The sequence below is a fragment of the Gastrolobium bilobum genome, unplaced genomic scaffold (assembly GCF_033153095.1).
Source record: "Gastrolobium bilobum isolate Gb01-03AN ecotype WA unplaced genomic scaffold, APGP_CSIRO_Gbil_v1 utg10441, whole genome shotgun sequence".
Classification (NCBI taxonomy): Eukaryota; Viridiplantae; Streptophyta; class Magnoliopsida; order Fabales; family Fabaceae; genus Gastrolobium; species Gastrolobium bilobum.
Window position 1 is genome coordinate 97,841 of NW_026897207.1, and position 18,142 is coordinate 115,982.

Here is an 18,142-nt window from a genome sequence, read left to right on the forward strand (position 1 = left end):
GTACACAACTTTCGTCCATAGACATTAACCTGGATGAGGAAGACAAAGCTTGCACCTTGTTGTGTTCACTGCCCAACTCTTGGGAGAACATCATTGTGTCAATTGGTACTAGTGTTAATAAACTATCGTTTGAGACGGTTGTTGCTGCCTTATTGTCTGAGGATATGAGAAGGGTAGGTTCTGAAGGTACCAGCAATGAGGCTCTGGTTGTTAGAGGGAGGAGTGGTGACAGATCAAAACCTGGTCACAGAGGAAGATCGAGGGGACGGTCAAAGTCTCGTGATAAATCTGATAAATCGGAAATGAGGTGCTGGAGGTGCAAACAGGTTGAACATCTGAGAAGGAATTGTAGAAGTAAAAGCGTAGGTCCTGAGAAGCGGGATGATTCACAACCTTCTGCTTCGGGTACAAAGAAGGATGATGATGATAGTACAGGGGACCTGTACATGGCGTTTGACAGTCATAGTGACTGTAATGACTGAATTATTGACACTGGAGCATCGTTTCATATGACACCTCATGGGAATGGTTCTGCACCTATGAATCATATTCTGGCGGCACAGTTAGAATGGGAGATGACACGATTCATGCAATTGTGGGGCGTGGGAAGGTAAAGCTGAAGATGAGTGACGAGACAGTCAAGAATCTGCCGGGTGTGATGCATATTCCGGGGCTTACCAGAAATCTGATCTCCGTTGGTAGTATGGCAGATCCTGGTATTAATTTTAGCAATGATAAGTATTCTTGCAAGCTGACTCGAGGAGCTTTGGTTATTGCAAGAGGAGAGCGTCATGGTAGCACAGTATTCAGTGGTGAAAGCTATGTTTCAGAACAGGCGGAGGAGGACACTGCTATGTTATGGCATAGGAGGTTGGGGCATATTGGAGGAAAAGGTCTGGAGACTCTAACATCAAAGAAGTTGGTGGATGGAATTCCGAGCTGCTCTATGGGGTTTGGATTTTGCGAGCATTGCCTGCAAAGGAAGCAAAATCGGGTATCTTTTGATTCCATAGGAGGAAGAGCTGAGGGGATTCTGGACCTGATACACAGCGACGTGTTTGGCCCCACACCTGTAGCATCACATGGAAAATCAAGGTATTATGTTTCTTTTACTGATGATTTTTCAAGATATGTGTGGATATATTTCTTGCGCAACAAGGATGATGAAGTGTTCGATAAACTCCGCGAGTTCAAGGCTTTGGTGGAAAATCAGTTTGATCGAAAAATCAAGGTGCTGAGAACTGACAATGGAGGGGAATTCTGTTCAACAAAATTTGACCAGTTTTGTGCGAGCAATGAGATTGTAAGACAGAAGACTACGCCCTACTCACCTCAACAGAATGGGGTGGCAGAGAGGTTGAATCGATCTCTCATGGAGAAAGCACAGAGTATGCTGAGCGGTGCAGGCTTGGCAGTTGAGTTTTGGGCGGAGGCAGTGGCTACTGCCTGTTATCTGAAGAACAGATCTCCTACATCGGCCTTGAAGGAGAAGACTCAGTATGAAGCACTGTTTGGAAAAAGGCCAGACGTATCTCATGTCAGAGTGTTTGGCTGTGAAACATATATGCACGTACCCAAGGAGAAAAGAAGCAAGCTTGACAGTAAATCTGAAAAGTGTATCTTTATTGGGTACAAGGATGGCGTCAAAGGTTATAAGTTGTGGAATCCGGATACTAGAAGTGTAACTTACAGCAGAGACGTTGTATTCAGGGAATGTAAGTTGAATCAAATTTTTCCTGAAGCTCCTGAAAAGTCATAGACAGTGGAGTTGGATGTGTGTTTGAAAGAGGATACAGTAAACTCACAGGTTCAATTGGAAAATTTGAATTCTGAAGCTGCTGAATATAACGAGGTAGAGGATGAATTTTCTGAAACCGAGGCTGAGGTTGAAGCACCAGTGCTGAGGAGATCCACAAGGGAAAAAAGACCATCTGAGAGGTATACACCTGAAAATTATATCTTGTGTGCTAGTGATGATGTTTGTGCATTTAGTATTACATGTGATGATCCGAGCACTGTAAAACATGCGAGGATCTCGGAGGATGCCAAACAGTGGGAGGAAGCTATGAAAGAAGAGATGAAATCTCTGATGAAAAATCAAACTTGGAGTTTGGTGAATCTACCTGCAGACCGAAAAGCAATTGGTTACAAGTGGGTGTTCAAGAAGAAGGTTGGTGCCAATGGGGAGATTGAGCGCTACAAGGCTCGATTGGTTGCAAAGGGATATTCACAGACAGAAGGGGTTGATTATGGTGAGGTATTTTCACCTGTTGCAAAGTTAAATTCCATAAGACTGGTTTTGTCTGAAGCAGCTGCATATGACCTAGAGGTGGAACAGCTGGATGTGAAGACGACTTTCCTTCATGGTGATTTGGAGGGGGTTATTTTCATGAAGCAACCAGAGGGGTTCATTGGAAGAGGCAAAGAGGAGCTAGTTTGCAAGCTGAATAAATCTCTGTATGGCCTGAAGCAGTCCCCGAGGATGTGGTACATGAAGTTCGACACTTATGTGCTGAAGCTTGGCTTTGACCGTTGTGATGCTGATCACTGTGTTTATGTGAAATGGTTAGAAGGTGACTTTGTTATTCTAACTTTGTATGTTGACGATATGTTACTTGTTGGAAACAGTTTGAAGATGATCAGCACTATTAAAGAACTGCTAGCAAAGCAGTTTGAAATGAAAGATCTAGGCGCTGCAAATGTGATCTTGGGTATGCATATTAAGAGGGAGCGTGACAAAGGAAGATTATGGTTAAGTCAGCAGAAGTACATAGAAGATGTTCTGAAGAAATTCAAGATGACTGACTGCAAGCCTGTGTTGACTCACATGTCTACTGGTTCTAAGTTATCGGCTGACCAGTGTCCCAAGACTGAAGAAGAAAAAGAAGAGATGGTGTCAGTTCCTTATGCTAGTGCAGTTAGGAGTCTGATGTATGCCATGATTTGTACTCGACCTGATATTGCTCAAGCAGTGGCAGTATTGAGCAGGTATATGTCCAAGCCAGGAAATGAGCATTGGACGACTGTGAAGCGTGTGTTCCGTTGTCTTCGTGGTACGTCTGACCTTGGGTTATGCTATGAAGGCGTGAAGGGCTCAAGGGAACATACATTGTTAGAACTGAGATGCTTTGTGGATGCTGATTGGGGAGGTGACATTGATAGTAGAAGGTCTACAAGTGGATATGTTGTTTCATCATTCGACGGAGCTATCAGTTGGATGAGTAAGAGGCAGAACACTGTTGCTTTATCTACTACAGAGGCTGAGTACATGGCCTTGACACATGCTGTTAAGGAAGCTATTTGGTTACGGAGGTTTTGCAAAGAGCTTGGCTTTGCACAAGGAGAGATGATTGTTGGGTGAGACAGTCAGAGCGCCATATTTGCATACAGTACCACTTCATCAGAGAGAAGATTGAAGACAAGGTTGTATTGCTGGAGAAGGTTGACACAAAGGTCAACAATGCTGATTTTCTGACCAAGACAGTGACTTCAGAGAAGTTTGAATGGTGTACAACTGCATTGGGATTGAAGAAACATGTGAAGCATTCACCAAGTGGGAGAATGTTGGGTATGGCTCATACTTCGCATGCTGATGAGGGCCCTAATTATCGGGGTCAACAGAAAGGCAACTGGGCCTCTGTTTTATTGTAATTTTCTTAGCAGTTTGGGCTTGGGCCCATGAATAGCTGTTGTTAGGGTTTTGTAATCCTATTTATATTTGCCATGTAAATCGAGAGACTTGTAACGAGTGGCGGTGAGGTGAATATAGTACAGACAAGCTGGACGTAGCCTAAATTGGGTGAACTAGGGTAAATCGTTGTATCTATTCTCCCTCTCTCTCTTTTCCTTTTCCGTTTTAGATTTGTGTGTTGTCGATTTCCAACATGGTTAACGGATTCGGTGGAGAAAGATAGAGAAATGAAAGCAAGGCATCTAAACTAACCACGTTTGGTTGGAGCATTTTTCACACTATCCCACCTAAATCACTTGCCTACATATCCAAGTTGCATAGGTATCCCCGTCTATTTAGTCGGCGAAAGTTGTCCGATGGCAGTGTAGTATTGTTAAAAAGCTACCTAAATTGGTCACTGTGCATTCTAACAAAAGACCAGCGTATCCTCACTGTGCATTCTAACATATGGTCGTTGGCCTTCTTTACAAAAGGGTACGATGCCTAGATTGTTCTTTTTTGGAAAGAAGGTTAATTTTTGTAATTCGGCATTTTTTTTCCATCTATATTTTACCATCAGCCAAACGTAGACTTTATAAAAGTTACCTAATTTTCTCGGTAAAATATTTTCCAACCAAACAACTATTTTTACATTTTCTTACCAAACTCACTTTTCAACCATTTCCCTACTAATCACATTTGCCTATGATTCATAAAAATTTCTTCCCAACCAAACGCTCCCTTAGAAAAAAATAATAAAGAAGACTAACGACCAACATCGAAAAAGGAAATCGAATCATCATTATAAACGGGAGGTCAAAAAATCTACTTAGGTCAAAAAATCTACTTGGATAAAAATAGAAACTAAGGCCAGCTGTAACCCAACCTGGATTTGAGTTATTCGTGATTTATTTTTTGTAAAAAATATTACTGTAAAATAGTATTAATAAAATATAAACTAGTAATATCAATATCAAATTTTGATTGGTTATTGACTCACTTAAGCTATTTGGTCAATAGATCACTCTGGTTCAACTAGTGAATTATTGATTCAATCTCAAAAATTAAATATATATAATAAAATATAAAATTAAAAGTATTATAACTAATAATTAGAGTTAATTTAGTAATAAGTTCTAAAAATTATAATTCACACAATCTAGGTTTGAATTTCGTTAGTAGTATTTTTCAATTATTTTATTCAAAATTCCACAAACCCAAATTTTTTTTAAAAAAATTGGGTGCCGGTTAATACTGATTAAACCCATTTCAGGATCGCGGTTCAATATCTAAATCGCACATATTAGGGGTCCCGGGTCAGTTTGTATAATTTGATGTTGGCTATATAAGCAGGACTATACTGGCACCTCAACCGCATGATGGGAATGACTGAAGTTTAACAATGTTATAGAAAGAGAGAATTGGGATTATATATTACCTTCTTCATGAGACGAAAGTGGAAATAATTTCAATTTTATTCTTCGTCCTTACTACCCACAAACCACATATAAAATGTCGTGATAGGAGAAATTTTTTTCATATTGTAAACACATCTTATGTGAGATCCAAATCTATTAAAAAAAAAAAATTGCACAAAAATCAAATAATCACTAATAGGAGAAAACAACTCTCCTACTACATGAGAAAATATTTTCCCATAAAATATTTGCGAAGTTGACTTTTCTTAGCAAATATCATTTTTTTATTTGTGCAGATAAAAAAAAAGAAGTTATGTGAGATTTCAATTTTCATATATACTCAAACTCTCTAATTTTATACTATAACATATTCATTCCAGTACTGTACGTCCAAAATAGGACTGGCTTTTTTTGTGAAGTGCTTTTTATATACATCGAGAGCAAGTCCTATCCTAGAGTAAGTACTATACGATAATATTAATATTTCTGGTACATCTAGTATTTCGCATTTTGAACATTAAATGTAATAAGAGGGCATTATGAAATCTTCGGAAAGCCGATAGTACAATTAATCCCAGTTATATTGAGCGCTCACCAGGCGAACTGCATCATAAAACAAAATATTAAACAAAATAAATTCCATAAAACAAATAAACTGTATTCTGTGCAGCTAAGTCACGGTTATAAGTATACAACCTGTTTTTTCTTACGACCTTCTATAATATCTTGTTATTATTAAATCAAAATCAAATTAACTGTTCTCGGTAAATGCTATTTTATTGTTGTTGATTTGATTTTGATCTAACAATAATAAAAGTAGTTGTAAGAAAAAAAGGGATAATAAGCATATCCTCACTTGTATTAGATATGGGTGTATGTCCAATGTAGTGTACTTACCAACTTCTTCTTCTTCTTCTTTTTCTCAACATAAGCTGAAAGCTCCTGTTGCATGGCAAGTGAATCCTCCAAGGCCTAATAAAGGAGAACCATTAAACAAAAACTTTGATAAGGAGAGGGAAAGTAACTAAGATTTGCACAATAATAACACTAACAAATGGGAACTTTATATTTGAACACTACTTTTATATATGTTGTAAAAAATTTATAAAAATTCTTGTGCAACAATAAAAGATACTATACATATGTAGCTTAATAGTTGGTTCAATTCAGGTTATTAACCAGCAAGATTTAGTTATTTACCTTCTTTGTTGCCAAAAGTTCTTGCTCCAAAGCATCTGCACGGCTTATAGCAGCATTCAGCATTTCCTCCTTCTCAGGTGGCAGGCAAATAACAGTCTGATTCATGTTGAGCATTTTCTCTTCCAAATCAGTCATGCGTTTCATCACAGTCATGAACTCTCGAGGAGAAATAGAAGAATTAGTCATTTGGTCAGAAGGGACCTGCCCTTTATAGTCACCAGAGTAAACGGTATTTGAGTAGAAGTTTGCATCAGTAAGCTTCTTTGGCATGTTTCGTGTTATCCTCACCATGGTGACAATTCCCATGACAAAGGCCATCACTCCAGTGAAAATTTGGTAGTTCACTTTTTCGTGAATCTTGCACGAATCAGCCATGGCGAAAGATTCTACTTCTGCTGCCATGAGTTGCAGAAATGCATATGTAATTCAGTTCACAAAATAGCAAGACAATACAATGTTGTGAGGACAGGACACACAAATATTTTGATTTAAGCTTGTACACTTTTAAAAGGGCAAGCATGAAGCAGTAGTAAATTGATTGTTTGTGACCGAGAGGTCACAGATTAAATAGTGGTTTTAGTAACTATAGGGAGAGTAACATTTCTATATTTTGATTTGCTATAGGTAACAGTAACACACAAGTAAACTTCAAACGTTTTAGGAATATGTACGATGAAATAGAGTTAACAAAGAAATACATTTCTATCAACTCTGTACCTTTCGAAACTGCAAATGTCTGATTTTCTTCGACCTTTTTCCAAGCAGTTTTATCAGCCGCTGGGACAAAGTCCTCGTAATTGCAAGCTTTAGCAGCAGGGGCCTGTTATGTTTTAACAAAATTTAGTACCTGGAGCTAAGGAAACAAGGGGCACATGAAATTTCCAAACTACGCTTTCCATCTGTATTAACCAATGGTCGCATGAAACTATCAAAATATACTACACAATACCATACTTGATGGTACACAAAATACCAAAGGAAGAAGAGCATATCTAAACTCCATTAAAACAAAATATATTGAAAAAAGAGAGAGAGGAAAGACATGCATACACATGATAAGTTGGAATCATATTTCTTAATTTTAGTATTTGTAATTTTTTTGGCTACTTAGTATTCATTTTCATGTGTTAGGACGAAAATATCCCTATTGATGTATAAATCAAAAGCTTTTATTTGATTATTCTCTCTCTCTCTCTATATAGGGTTAAGTGGATATCATGTGACTGGATATAAGGTTTTGTCCAAACATATTTTTTAACTATGTACTGCAGCTAGTACGTAGTAATAATTTTAAAGAATATATTGCAAAGAAAAAAAAAAAACCACTCCCCGTTTAACCGGAGTAGCGAGTGTGGGGTGGAGGTAATCCTTGTATACAGCCGTACCCTTGCATAATTGCAAAAAGGCTGTTTCCTGGATTCGAAGTTAAATCTAAAGAATAGATTGCAAAACGACATTAATATTATAACTATGTACTACCCGTAATACATAGTTAAAAAATATGTGACTCGACAAAACCTTATATCCAGTCATGACAAACCATTTTCCCATATATATATATATATATGGTGAAGTATCTGTTTATAAACTTTTTTTACAAATTACACTAAGTTTGACCGGCATACATTCTTGATTGAAGTATGACCGGTCATACTTAGTGTAGTTTGTAAGAGTTTATAAACAAAAAGTTTGTAAATATAACCTTCTATATATATATATATATATATATATATATATATATATATATATATATTAACCTGCTAATTAAATTTTGAGATCTGCGACTATATGATGTGATAAAGAAGTAACACTGACAGATTTCCATTGCTAACCAGATTAAGCATATGGATTATTAATAAGAATGATACTAACATACCTCGGCAAAGACAGAAGACAGTTGTGAGGTGAGATTTGCCTCCCAGTTGGAAGTCTCGTGTCCCTAAACATGTTTATTTTGATTAGTTTGGAAGCTAAACCATGACTGAAGGAACTAATTAAGGGTTGATAAAAACATCAACAAATTATTTTGAACAGAGAAAATTAAATAGAATTTACAGAGGAAATGCCAAATGATGCAAGCTCAATGAGTTATGTAAGTTCAACAAAGACCTTCCGATAAGCTATCTCACCTGAGAAGTTACCGTCTCTTCCACGACAGGAGGCTCACATTTTCTTGAGCATTTGTGCTCACCATTCTGAACCATCTGCAGTAGTCCATATAGTAAAATACATAAGGTTGCAAATCCACAAATGGAACACAAATTATCAGCTAAAAAAAATAAGAAGAAGCAACAGCAAAAGAAGAAAATAGGGGGAAAAGAAAAGATTGCAAGCCCACCTTGAATATTTCTGGATCCTTCCAAGGGCCCTTATCAGAACGCATGCAGCCTCCTTGATCAGCACAGGTACAAGTACCTCCCAAAAACTCTGGCAACTCACTGGCAAAGCAAAACCAATGGATATGACGATTGTTAAAAACCTTAAGTCAGTTTAAAAGAAGTGTTTGAAGACACAGAATGACATCAGTTATCATGAACTCACCTTGCATCAATTATTTCAAGCAATTTGCTTTGATACTTGTTGCCAAGAACCTGACAAATTATAAGTCCAATTTAATAAAATCCCATTTTCTTTGACAAAAAAAAAAGCAGAGTTTTTTTATATGGTATATGTTCTTACATGGATTTTAGCTGTAGTCTTTGGATCAAGGAAGGACTTCACGGTGTTCCACAACATTCTGAATCCAGAACCTGCATTGATGATGAACATGCGATTCAAGGTCTGCAGTGAAGCAACCAATTTTATGATATTACAACTCAGTAATCCACAATTTTTATTAGCAACAGATTTTTTTCTGTAAATTTTAACCAAAATAAAAGAAAAACATACCTCTGGATAATTGTCACCATCAATCTTCTGAAGGCGAGTGATGAGCTCCCTGGCATGTTTGTTAAAGCTCTTAAGGCCCTGTGATGTGACATTAAACCAATATAAGCTTTCAACATCTTTTCATATTATCTTCATTTATTTTTCTTTTTCTCATAGATATCAAGGTTCATTTTATTTTCTAATGTTTGTACGCTTACTTTGTCAAGTTGTTTGCAAATTACTACTACAATTTTGGATTGGCTTATAAAATTAACAATTTTTAAAGCATACCACTCCTTGCACATCCAGGATGGTTGTACTTTGATCAATGTGCTTCTTTGCAGCAATGGAACAAGCTGCAAATTTGAGATCAAATGTCCTCTCAAACTCCTTGACATGGTATTTGATATAGCGATCCAAGGTTGTGACTTGCATCAACTTGGTGGCATCTACTTGGCCAATTCTTTCAATGTACACAGGTCTTCCATCTTTGTCTACTCCATGATTTCCGTGGGGATAATATTGCAAGACTTCCTCCAGTTCCTTGAATTCAAAATCCTAGCATAAAAAGGCACAGAATAAGTAAAGAAACGGAGTTAAACCAGTTAAACAAGTATGAATAAGGGATACCCTAAAGTCTTAACAAACTAATGAAACCACTAAGATTGTTCTAGAGTTCTAGTGACCAGGGATTTGGATCGTTTGCACGAGGTTATACGTTCGAATCTCAGTATTCTTATTGTATTAAAAAAAACAAAGTCTTAACAAAAAATAGTTTAAAAATAAATACCTCCGTGATGGTGTCAGCACCAAACTCCTTCCTCCATTGAAGCATGTCAGACCACATTTGTTTTGCTTTCTCAATGTCAAATTTTCTGGCTTTCAGGAATCTGTACAACAAAATGCACGAATAGTGTGGGAAAAGTTAGTTCTTTCTAATATTAAACATTAGAGGGAATAGAGCCATGAATGCAAATTTGAAAGGAAAAATTAATAGATAACAAGAATTTTGTTTTTCTAAAATGGCTTAATATTAACTCTGGTTATGTATGTTTCTATAGCCCGTCCCAAACTAGGATCAAGGAAGAGGTTGCGTTAGGCGAACTTGTTATAAAAAAAAGCTATTTATATGAGATGAATCTTTCTTGAACTAGTTTGAGATAAAATTGATGTTGACGTAAAATAGGTTAACATTATTATTGTTACTCACTCAATTCTTCCAAAAGTTTAAGCTATTGGATGATTTTATTATATATTTGGGGGAAGACACACTCAGACAAGAGTCCTTTAGAAATGAGGGCACTAAAGGTCAAACTCCAAACCACTTGTTAATATCATATCTCACAACCAAAAGATTTAAAGACACACAAATAGTTTTATTATGTATTTCTAATAGTTGTGTAAAGAACCATTTTACCCCAAAGATGTTTGGTGAAAGTCATCTTAATACTTTTATATTTCTCTAACAATTCCATTGACACAAAAATTTATTGAGTTTGAAGGGTGAACAGTACATATACTTTATAATTTATACTAAATTTTTTTATAATATTTAATTATTTATTAACAAAATAGAGGTGATGAGAATCATTCTATGACCATTTGGTCACGAATTAAGATACATAAAAAATTATTTTAACCCAAAAACTTACGTTGTTAGTTGAATATTATATTAATGATTTTATATTTCTTTTTCACACTATTGCATAGATAAGTAGTGATCACCATGATGCACTCACTTACCCACCACCCCCTTTTAAATATTGACAAATTAGCTGAATTCTATAAAAACTTTGTGGTTAATTCTTATGATAAATATGAGGCGGAGCAAGAAAAGTGACGTGACCTAAGCAGCATATGATAATCATCGTGCTTCTCAGGAAGTAGCTCGTCCAACACAAGAGCTTGACGGAACTCATCAACAGCTTTCAACTCTTCAGCATCACGGACATCCTCGATTTCAACGGACATAACCTTGCTGCTGCTTCGCCTACGACTCCTTGTTAGGGAATTCCTTAGCTTGCTTGAGGCACTCATTGCTTTCTTCTTCAAAGAACCAACACGGTCAGTCTTTTCAAGAGCTGCAATTAATTACGGCAATCATAACAAGTATTAATACATATATATATATATATATAGGTAAAAAAATAAAAAATAAAAAAATCAAGTGCATTCGCTTAAATTTGTATGCAAATACAGTTGCCCGAAAGCTTTTTAATGGTTAATATTATTCTCTCTAACACATTCCCTCACATAAGAACTAACTGGGCTTGAAGGGTGGACAATGCATAAATCCAAAAATTCCGTAAGAGAAAATGAGGAACGCGAGAATCAAATTCATGACCGCATTCTGACAATGTAAAAATCAATTCAACCCAAAAATTTAAAACGCTACAATAATAATTTTATATATCTCTCGCAGTGACATGCGATTTAAGAACGCTGCAATAATAATAATAATAATGGAGATGAAACCTGTCCTAGGAGATAACGGTCCAGACATGATGTCGTGTCTGTTGATTGCTTCTGCTGGGTATTCAGGAGAATTATCCACTCATCATCCAATTGCAGAAAAGTAAAGCACTCCCGAATGCCCTGCCTGCAACCCCACCAACAAATAATCCATTAAACATGATGCAACAACATCAACATGCATGCAAACACAAGAGACTCATGAATATAATGTATAAGTGCATGATCGCATAAACTTATTTTATAATAAAAAAAATTGTTCTTCTCATGGTTTTTTATATTATTATTATTATTATTATTATTAAAACGAAAGCTGTTGAAACTTGAAAGAGGTGTACGAATGTCCAATGGAAGGAAAAAAAGAAGGACCTCTTGAAAACAACGAAGGGGACTGAGGGAAGGGAAAGAGAGAAAAGTTATAAGAAGAGAGGATAATACTGAAAATAGGGTCTTTGTTTCAAAGACAATGAGGTTACCACGAGGCACCGTTGACCAAGTCATGGATACCATAGCGAGACCGTTAATTGATTCTAATTGAAGGAAAAAAAAAACTGAGATAATGAGAAAGAGAAAGACAGACAGAAGCAGGGGTGGTTTGGGCGAAACGTACGGTGATTCCATTCATATTATTACACCCTCTCTTCCCAGTTTCCCCGCCCTTTACCAAATATTTATTCATTGTTAGTATTAACAACAAGGGTTCAAGTTTTCTCATGTTGTAGGATAGTAGGAGAGAAAAAAAGTAGAGAGAAGTTAAATGTGGGTCCCATCTTTTATATTAAAAAAGAAAAGAAAAGTTAATTGGCACGGAAAACGAATTTGTGTAGGAAAAAATGTTACTCTCATATAGCATGAGAGTATTATTTCCCTAACAACAAATGGTTAGACTTGATACAAAAAAACATTAATACAACATTTAATATTAAATACAAAAAACTATTACAATAAATTAAATTAAATTCCTCCTTGATTGCAATTTGCAAATCCCTCAACGGATACCTGCGTACTATCCAAGTTTTTACTTTAAATAGCTTTGTTTTATGCTATTTTTATTTTAATTTTTATGCATACATTAATCTAATCGCATTCGGACCTAATCAATTATGAATGTGTCAAAATAAAAAAATTGGTAAGAATCATTAATATTTTATATTTGCATTTATAAATAAGGTATACTAGGGCACCGTTTTAAGTGTTATTAAAATTAGGGGTATGTTTTTATTCTGTTGAAGGAGAAAAACATACCCTCATGCACAAACATAAAAATTCCACGAGCTATTTTTTCTTTTTTTAATTGATAATTGCCACAAATTTTTGTTTTAGCAAGAAAATTTTCTCATATAACAAGAGAAACTTATACCCTCAAAATTATGCTTAAATGTAAAACATATAAGCCAGTTATAGGGAAAAATTTTATGTGCTTTAAAGCTTAACAAATTGCATATTGATTCACCCCAGAAAATTTTATGCAATCTATACTACTTTGCGTAGTTGGTAAATGCAGAAAATTGAGTTTCTATATTTTGAATTATGGGAGATTTTCTACGATTTGATTACATTGGGAAGGGACTATGTGCATTATAGCTGAAAAATATAATACTTTTATTTATTTCTATAAATGAGCAGATTTTGACCAAACAGTTAAAAGTTTGTATAATATCATCTAATATTCACATATCATTTAAAAAATTATAATAATTTATTTTGATGTAACAATAAATGATATAATGATAATGCACTCACAGTGGACAACAATTAAATCCATTTTAGAAAAGCTATATCAATTTCTTTAGAAAAACTATGACTGCAACGGGTTCAAACCCTTCCATAAGCAAACAAACAGAAAATATGCATCAACGATTATACAAGCCAGAAATCCAAAAAGATATGAACAAGATAAACTGTAGATTCTTTTTTCATAATGCTATGAGTTGATTAATTTTAATCTGAATCAGAATCAGAATCGGCAAGCACGGAGGCTCTAACAGTTCTATGTGTACTTTCATGATATCCATCATCTTCATCGTCCTCATCTTTCTTCCCATCAATAATGCCTGTGTCAAATGACAGTTAAATTTTTTTCTAGTCACTAAGAAATGAGAAGGACATATAGAAGCATTACCTTTCTTGATCAGCAGAGCCTCCAGCGATTTTGTGGTAAAATCATCTTTCCCTCCTAGATCTTGAAATCCTACCAATCTATCTACTGCAACTCCTTGTCTAAAAAAAGAAACACCTTAGCCAACATACTGATATAACAAATCAAATTTATCCTCAATTAGTATATATATACTCTATCAGTTTGTTCAGTGACAACAGCATTTTATTTCATCCAGGCCAACTTCAGCCTCCAACCAACAATTAGCTCCTAGGGACAGCATGATAATATATCCTTTTGGGGGGGTTATTGAGGATAAAGACTGTTTTAGGATTCTAAACTTTATTCTCATCTTTTTTGAGACCTTAACAGAAAAAAATTAATAAGCTCTTCAAAAAAGCACTCAACTAACCAAAACCCCAAAGGTAACAGATTTAGGCCTTACCTGAACAGTATGACACAAGGCAAAGTCTTGACTGCCAGTTTTGCAACAAAGAATGGCGCATTCTGCATTTCATTTTCAATAGTGAACTCTTTTACTCAAGTTTATTTATCAAGACAAACAGTTGCATTAAAATAATAAGTCCAATGTTACAGTTACTCTGACTCAACCCTAAGCAAACACTAAATCATATCTATTGCAAAATAATAGAACTGTTCAAGCTGACCTCTGCATCAAGCTTGATGAACTTTGTATCAATATGTTTTGCTGAAAGGGACTTTAAATGCTTATCCATTATCCTGGAAACATTTGTTGATACAACAAGAAGCACATTTAATTATGCATGTCAAATATTAAGAGATAGAGAGAGATGTTTGAAGGAACAATATTTAAGTCAAAAACATACTTGCATCGATAGAACTCCTTATGGTAGTAATGACAAATCGCTTTTTCACTTCCAGTAACTTCACCTAAGAAATCGCCCTCAGTTATCTCCCTATATTCCCCATGACCTTTTTTCTTCCATGCCTCCCGTTTCTCTGCTTCTTTCTATTGAAGACATGAATAGCAAGGTGCTTTATAAAAAAACAGAAATGAAAAAAAAAAAATCTGATTATCATTATGTATTCTGGACGTATGAAGATTGTCACCTTAAGAGATGCAATCCTATCCGCATGCAATTTTTCCAACTCAGGATCCTGACATCAGTGTTGTGTAGACCACTATAATTAGAATCAGGGGATATACACATATACATATATGATGAGGTTGAGAAGTTTACGAAGCATACATCCATTAACTCATCAAGGTCAACCTCCTCATTTACAGAACTGGATGCCTGTCCCTTCTCTTGAGCAAGCAATTCCTGCAGGTATCATAGCAGGTGTCACATTACACCAATACATAGTTGCTGGCACAAGAATTATACATAACAATAATCTTCAGAGAAAATCATAATATAATCTTAGAATTTGAGTAAACAGTTACAAAATTCAGGAATCAGTTAAACATATAGCACAAATGACTTCAAAGTATTTACAAAAAAAAAAAAAAAAAAACTTCAAAGTAGTACTACAAAAATTTATCTCCAAAACATACAATACTCAACTATCCACCATCTATGGTTAGAGCTTCTTAAATTAAGTGCTATGCTAAGAACAGTTGATAAGAAATGAAGAAAACTGAAAAAGATAATTAAAAGAAAAATGAGGAAATGTTATAGGTTAAAAGTTTTGAATCATGCAGCTCCACTCCGTGCTAGCAGTAGTAGTTCAATTTTGTTTGCACCAAATGAAAACGCATACAAATGTAACAAGTAGTAAAAACTAATAAGGAACATTACAATATCATAATAGCCACCATTAATTTTGTAAACAAGTGACCATCAAATAATGCAAATTAACAAATAACTAATCACAAAAACTAACACAATTGTTTATCACTTCAATGAGTATTCAAAAAGCAAACATTGAATCACTGAATCAGATGAAAATCAATTGTGTCCAACATAGTTTAAAACAGCGTTAGCGAGAACTAATTGTGTTAAGGCCTTAAAAAGGCACGTGAGGGCAATGAGGAGGATCTACGATAATTGCATTGTGAAGTGAAGAATTAAATTACCTTCTGATAATCACGCGCAGCTGCCGCTATTACGTTTCCGAACGCAAGATTTGACAGAGTGGACTTCACTGCGTTTGGATCCATCTCTATCTACCAAAAAACAAAAAAAAAACAAAAATTCAAAATCAGAAGCAGAATCAGAATCCGAACTTTATAATAATTAAGACGCAAATTAAATGTTGCTCACGCACCGTTAAGATCTGGACGGAGGCGTAGGCTTGTTTTCGATGCGGGTGCTACACTTGGGAGGTGAGAAACTTGTTCATGAATTGAAGCTTTGCTGCTATGTGTTTTGTTTGTTGATGGAAGCTGTAGCTACTTGCGTCGTCCATGAAGGTGGGAAGAAAGGGTGAAAGGAAGAAGGCCTGGCCCATTAGAAGCTGTTATTAGCCGTGGCCCAAATCCTTTACGCTTTGGGCCCATTTTTTAAATGGACTCTTATCAATGAAAAAATAAACTCTCATTTGAAATAAAATATTTTATTTATGAGTAAATATCATTTTGAATCCTTACCAAAAAACATGGAACTCATCTAAATCCTTTTAAAAAAAGTCAATTTATGATCTCTCTGAAATTACAGTTCTTTGAAATTGTGGTCCCTAAGAAATTTAAAGAAAACCCATATTAATCCCTAAAAAAAGACTAATATAGATACTCTTTTTTTTTTCTAAAGATTAAAATGGGTTTCTTGTTTATTTTATTTTTTTTGTTAAGGATCCAAAAGGATATTTACTCTTTATTTATTTAATGCTTAAGTGAATCTTGTTTATAATTCATTCCTTTGAGTCAAATTAATTTTAATTATGCTCTTTTCTTTCTTAAAACTTTTGTTTAACATTTTTAAATTACTAATCACTTTTAATTTAAAAAATTATCTTTTTTTCCAAAATTTAGGTTCTTGTAAAAATTTCCCGATGTCATTTTTCTCATTTGCTCTTGCTTTTGATTTATATATTGATTGTTGCACTCTTGAGTTAAATTAGTCTATATTGTTATCTTGAATTAAGTACGAGAGAACATTAATCTTGGAAATAAAAAAAGTTATTTGTGTTTGTAAAATTTTGAAAATTCAATTCACCCCACTCAAATTTCTTCATACATTTAAACAAAGCCACTTGATTAAAAACTTGGAAACAAGATTGGTCCATGTGGTGATACTCTCATGGGGTAAAGTTTGTAGCCATATAAGTGTTTTTCCCTTCAACAAGAATGGAAACAACCAAAGCTTAGTAACATCATCCTTCACTTCATTAATCTTCACGGTATCGCAATTTTCCCTTCAACCGATATTTTTGCACAAGGTTCTGCTGTGCAAGCTTTAGCTTGAAAATAGTAAAGTTGATGACAAGGTTTAGAATGCTAGAACTGCATTCAAAAATATTAAAGTTTCAATTATTACTTCATTTTGATCTTTTTCCATCATTGCTTCCTCCTCTTGATGTTCTTTCTTTTTGTACTCACGATTTACTTTTTTGTTTTCCTTTGCGCTCTTCTCTACTTTAGAATTGTATGTGCAAGGTTTGTTACTAGATCTCTGGGACCCTAGATACAAAGAATGAAATTAATCGGATTCAATCGAGGGTGGAAAATATAGTGATTGTATCAATTAAATATCATAACTAAAGCTAGTATTGAATATAAACAAGAAAAGAAAGGATTAGTAAAGAAAGAGATATGCAAAAAATATAGTGTTATGTCCTAGAGACAGATATGTCTAGTCTTTTAACTAGTATGTTAATATTGGATATGTGTGCTATAATAATGGCATAGCCAAAGGATGGGGTGTGTGCACAGTGACAGCTAAAAGAGAGGGTTTATAGTGTGTGTATCTTATTTGCTTAACCTTTTATTTATAAATGAGTTACATGATAGGAGTGTATTTATGTGTTTCTTAGTAATATCGAGGGGCCCAAGTCCAACTGCTTAGCTGTCTGGATATGATCGTCATTAATAGAGGATTTATCTTCCTTATTTGGATGACTTTCCTTTTGTGCTATCTTTTATTGGATCTTCAAGAATGTGGACTTTTGTCAGGTCCATAACAGTTGCCCCATGCTCGGTAGTCTGGGTGTCCGTGCTGCAATAGTTGCCCTGGGTTGAAATCTTTCTTAATCAACTTAGTTAGGTCAGCGATTGCAGTTATTGTCTCTGATTGTGTTCAAGATCAACCGAGTTTTTTGAACCGGATACTAAGTATGTTGTTTAATTATTTCTCCCTTAACCTTTTTGGTCGAGGTACAAGCTCGGGCTGACTAATCTTGTTTTTTGATCGCCTTGTCGAGATCTCTATAACACCTCGTATTTCGTAAATGCATAATTATATATGAAAATATGGATTAAATGGTAGGATTAGT

At 35.1% G+C, this 18,142-nt stretch overlaps 2 protein-coding genes across 3 annotated transcripts; both read right to left on the reverse strand.

Moving 5' to 3' along the window:
- Positions 1-5,949: 5,949 nt before the first annotated feature.
- LOC133304901 (phosphatidylinositol/phosphatidylcholine transfer protein SFH12) lies at positions 5,950-11,659 on the reverse strand. Its single transcript, XM_061504978.1, has 13 exons — positions 11,632-11,659; positions 11,003-11,237; positions 9,947-10,046; positions 9,448-9,714; positions 9,178-9,255; positions 8,968-9,069; positions 8,830-8,879; positions 8,627-8,726; positions 8,418-8,492; positions 8,165-8,227; positions 7,006-7,108; positions 6,289-6,683; positions 5,950-6,060 (listed from the first exon to the last, which is right to left on the reverse strand). The coding sequence occupies exons 1-13, from the start codon at positions 11,657-11,659 to the stop codon at positions 5,950-5,952; spliced, it is 1,707 nt and encodes a 568-aa protein (XP_061360962.1).
- Positions 11,660-13,408: 1,749 nt separating this feature from the next.
- On the reverse strand, positions 13,409-16,120 carry LOC133304912 (thioredoxin domain-containing protein PLP3B-like). Of its 2 annotated transcripts, none has more exons than XM_061505001.1 (9): positions 15,980-16,120; positions 15,789-15,878; positions 14,959-15,033; positions 14,819-14,866; positions 14,575-14,717; positions 14,395-14,467; positions 14,172-14,233; positions 13,751-13,848; positions 13,409-13,682 (listed from the first exon to the last, which is right to left on the reverse strand). In XM_061505001.1, the coding sequence occupies exons 2-9, from the start codon at positions 15,870-15,872 to the stop codon at positions 13,570-13,572; spliced, it is 696 nt and encodes a 231-aa protein (XP_061360985.1). In that variant the 5' UTR covers positions 15,873-15,878; positions 15,980-16,120; the 3' UTR covers positions 13,409-13,569. The 2 variants fall into 2 exon arrangements, with proteins under 2 accessions (XP_061360985.1, XP_061360984.1); XM_061505000.1 differs by having other exon boundaries at positions 15,789-15,874; positions 15,980-16,109.
- Between the last annotated feature and the right edge of the window lie 2,022 nt (positions 16,121-18,142).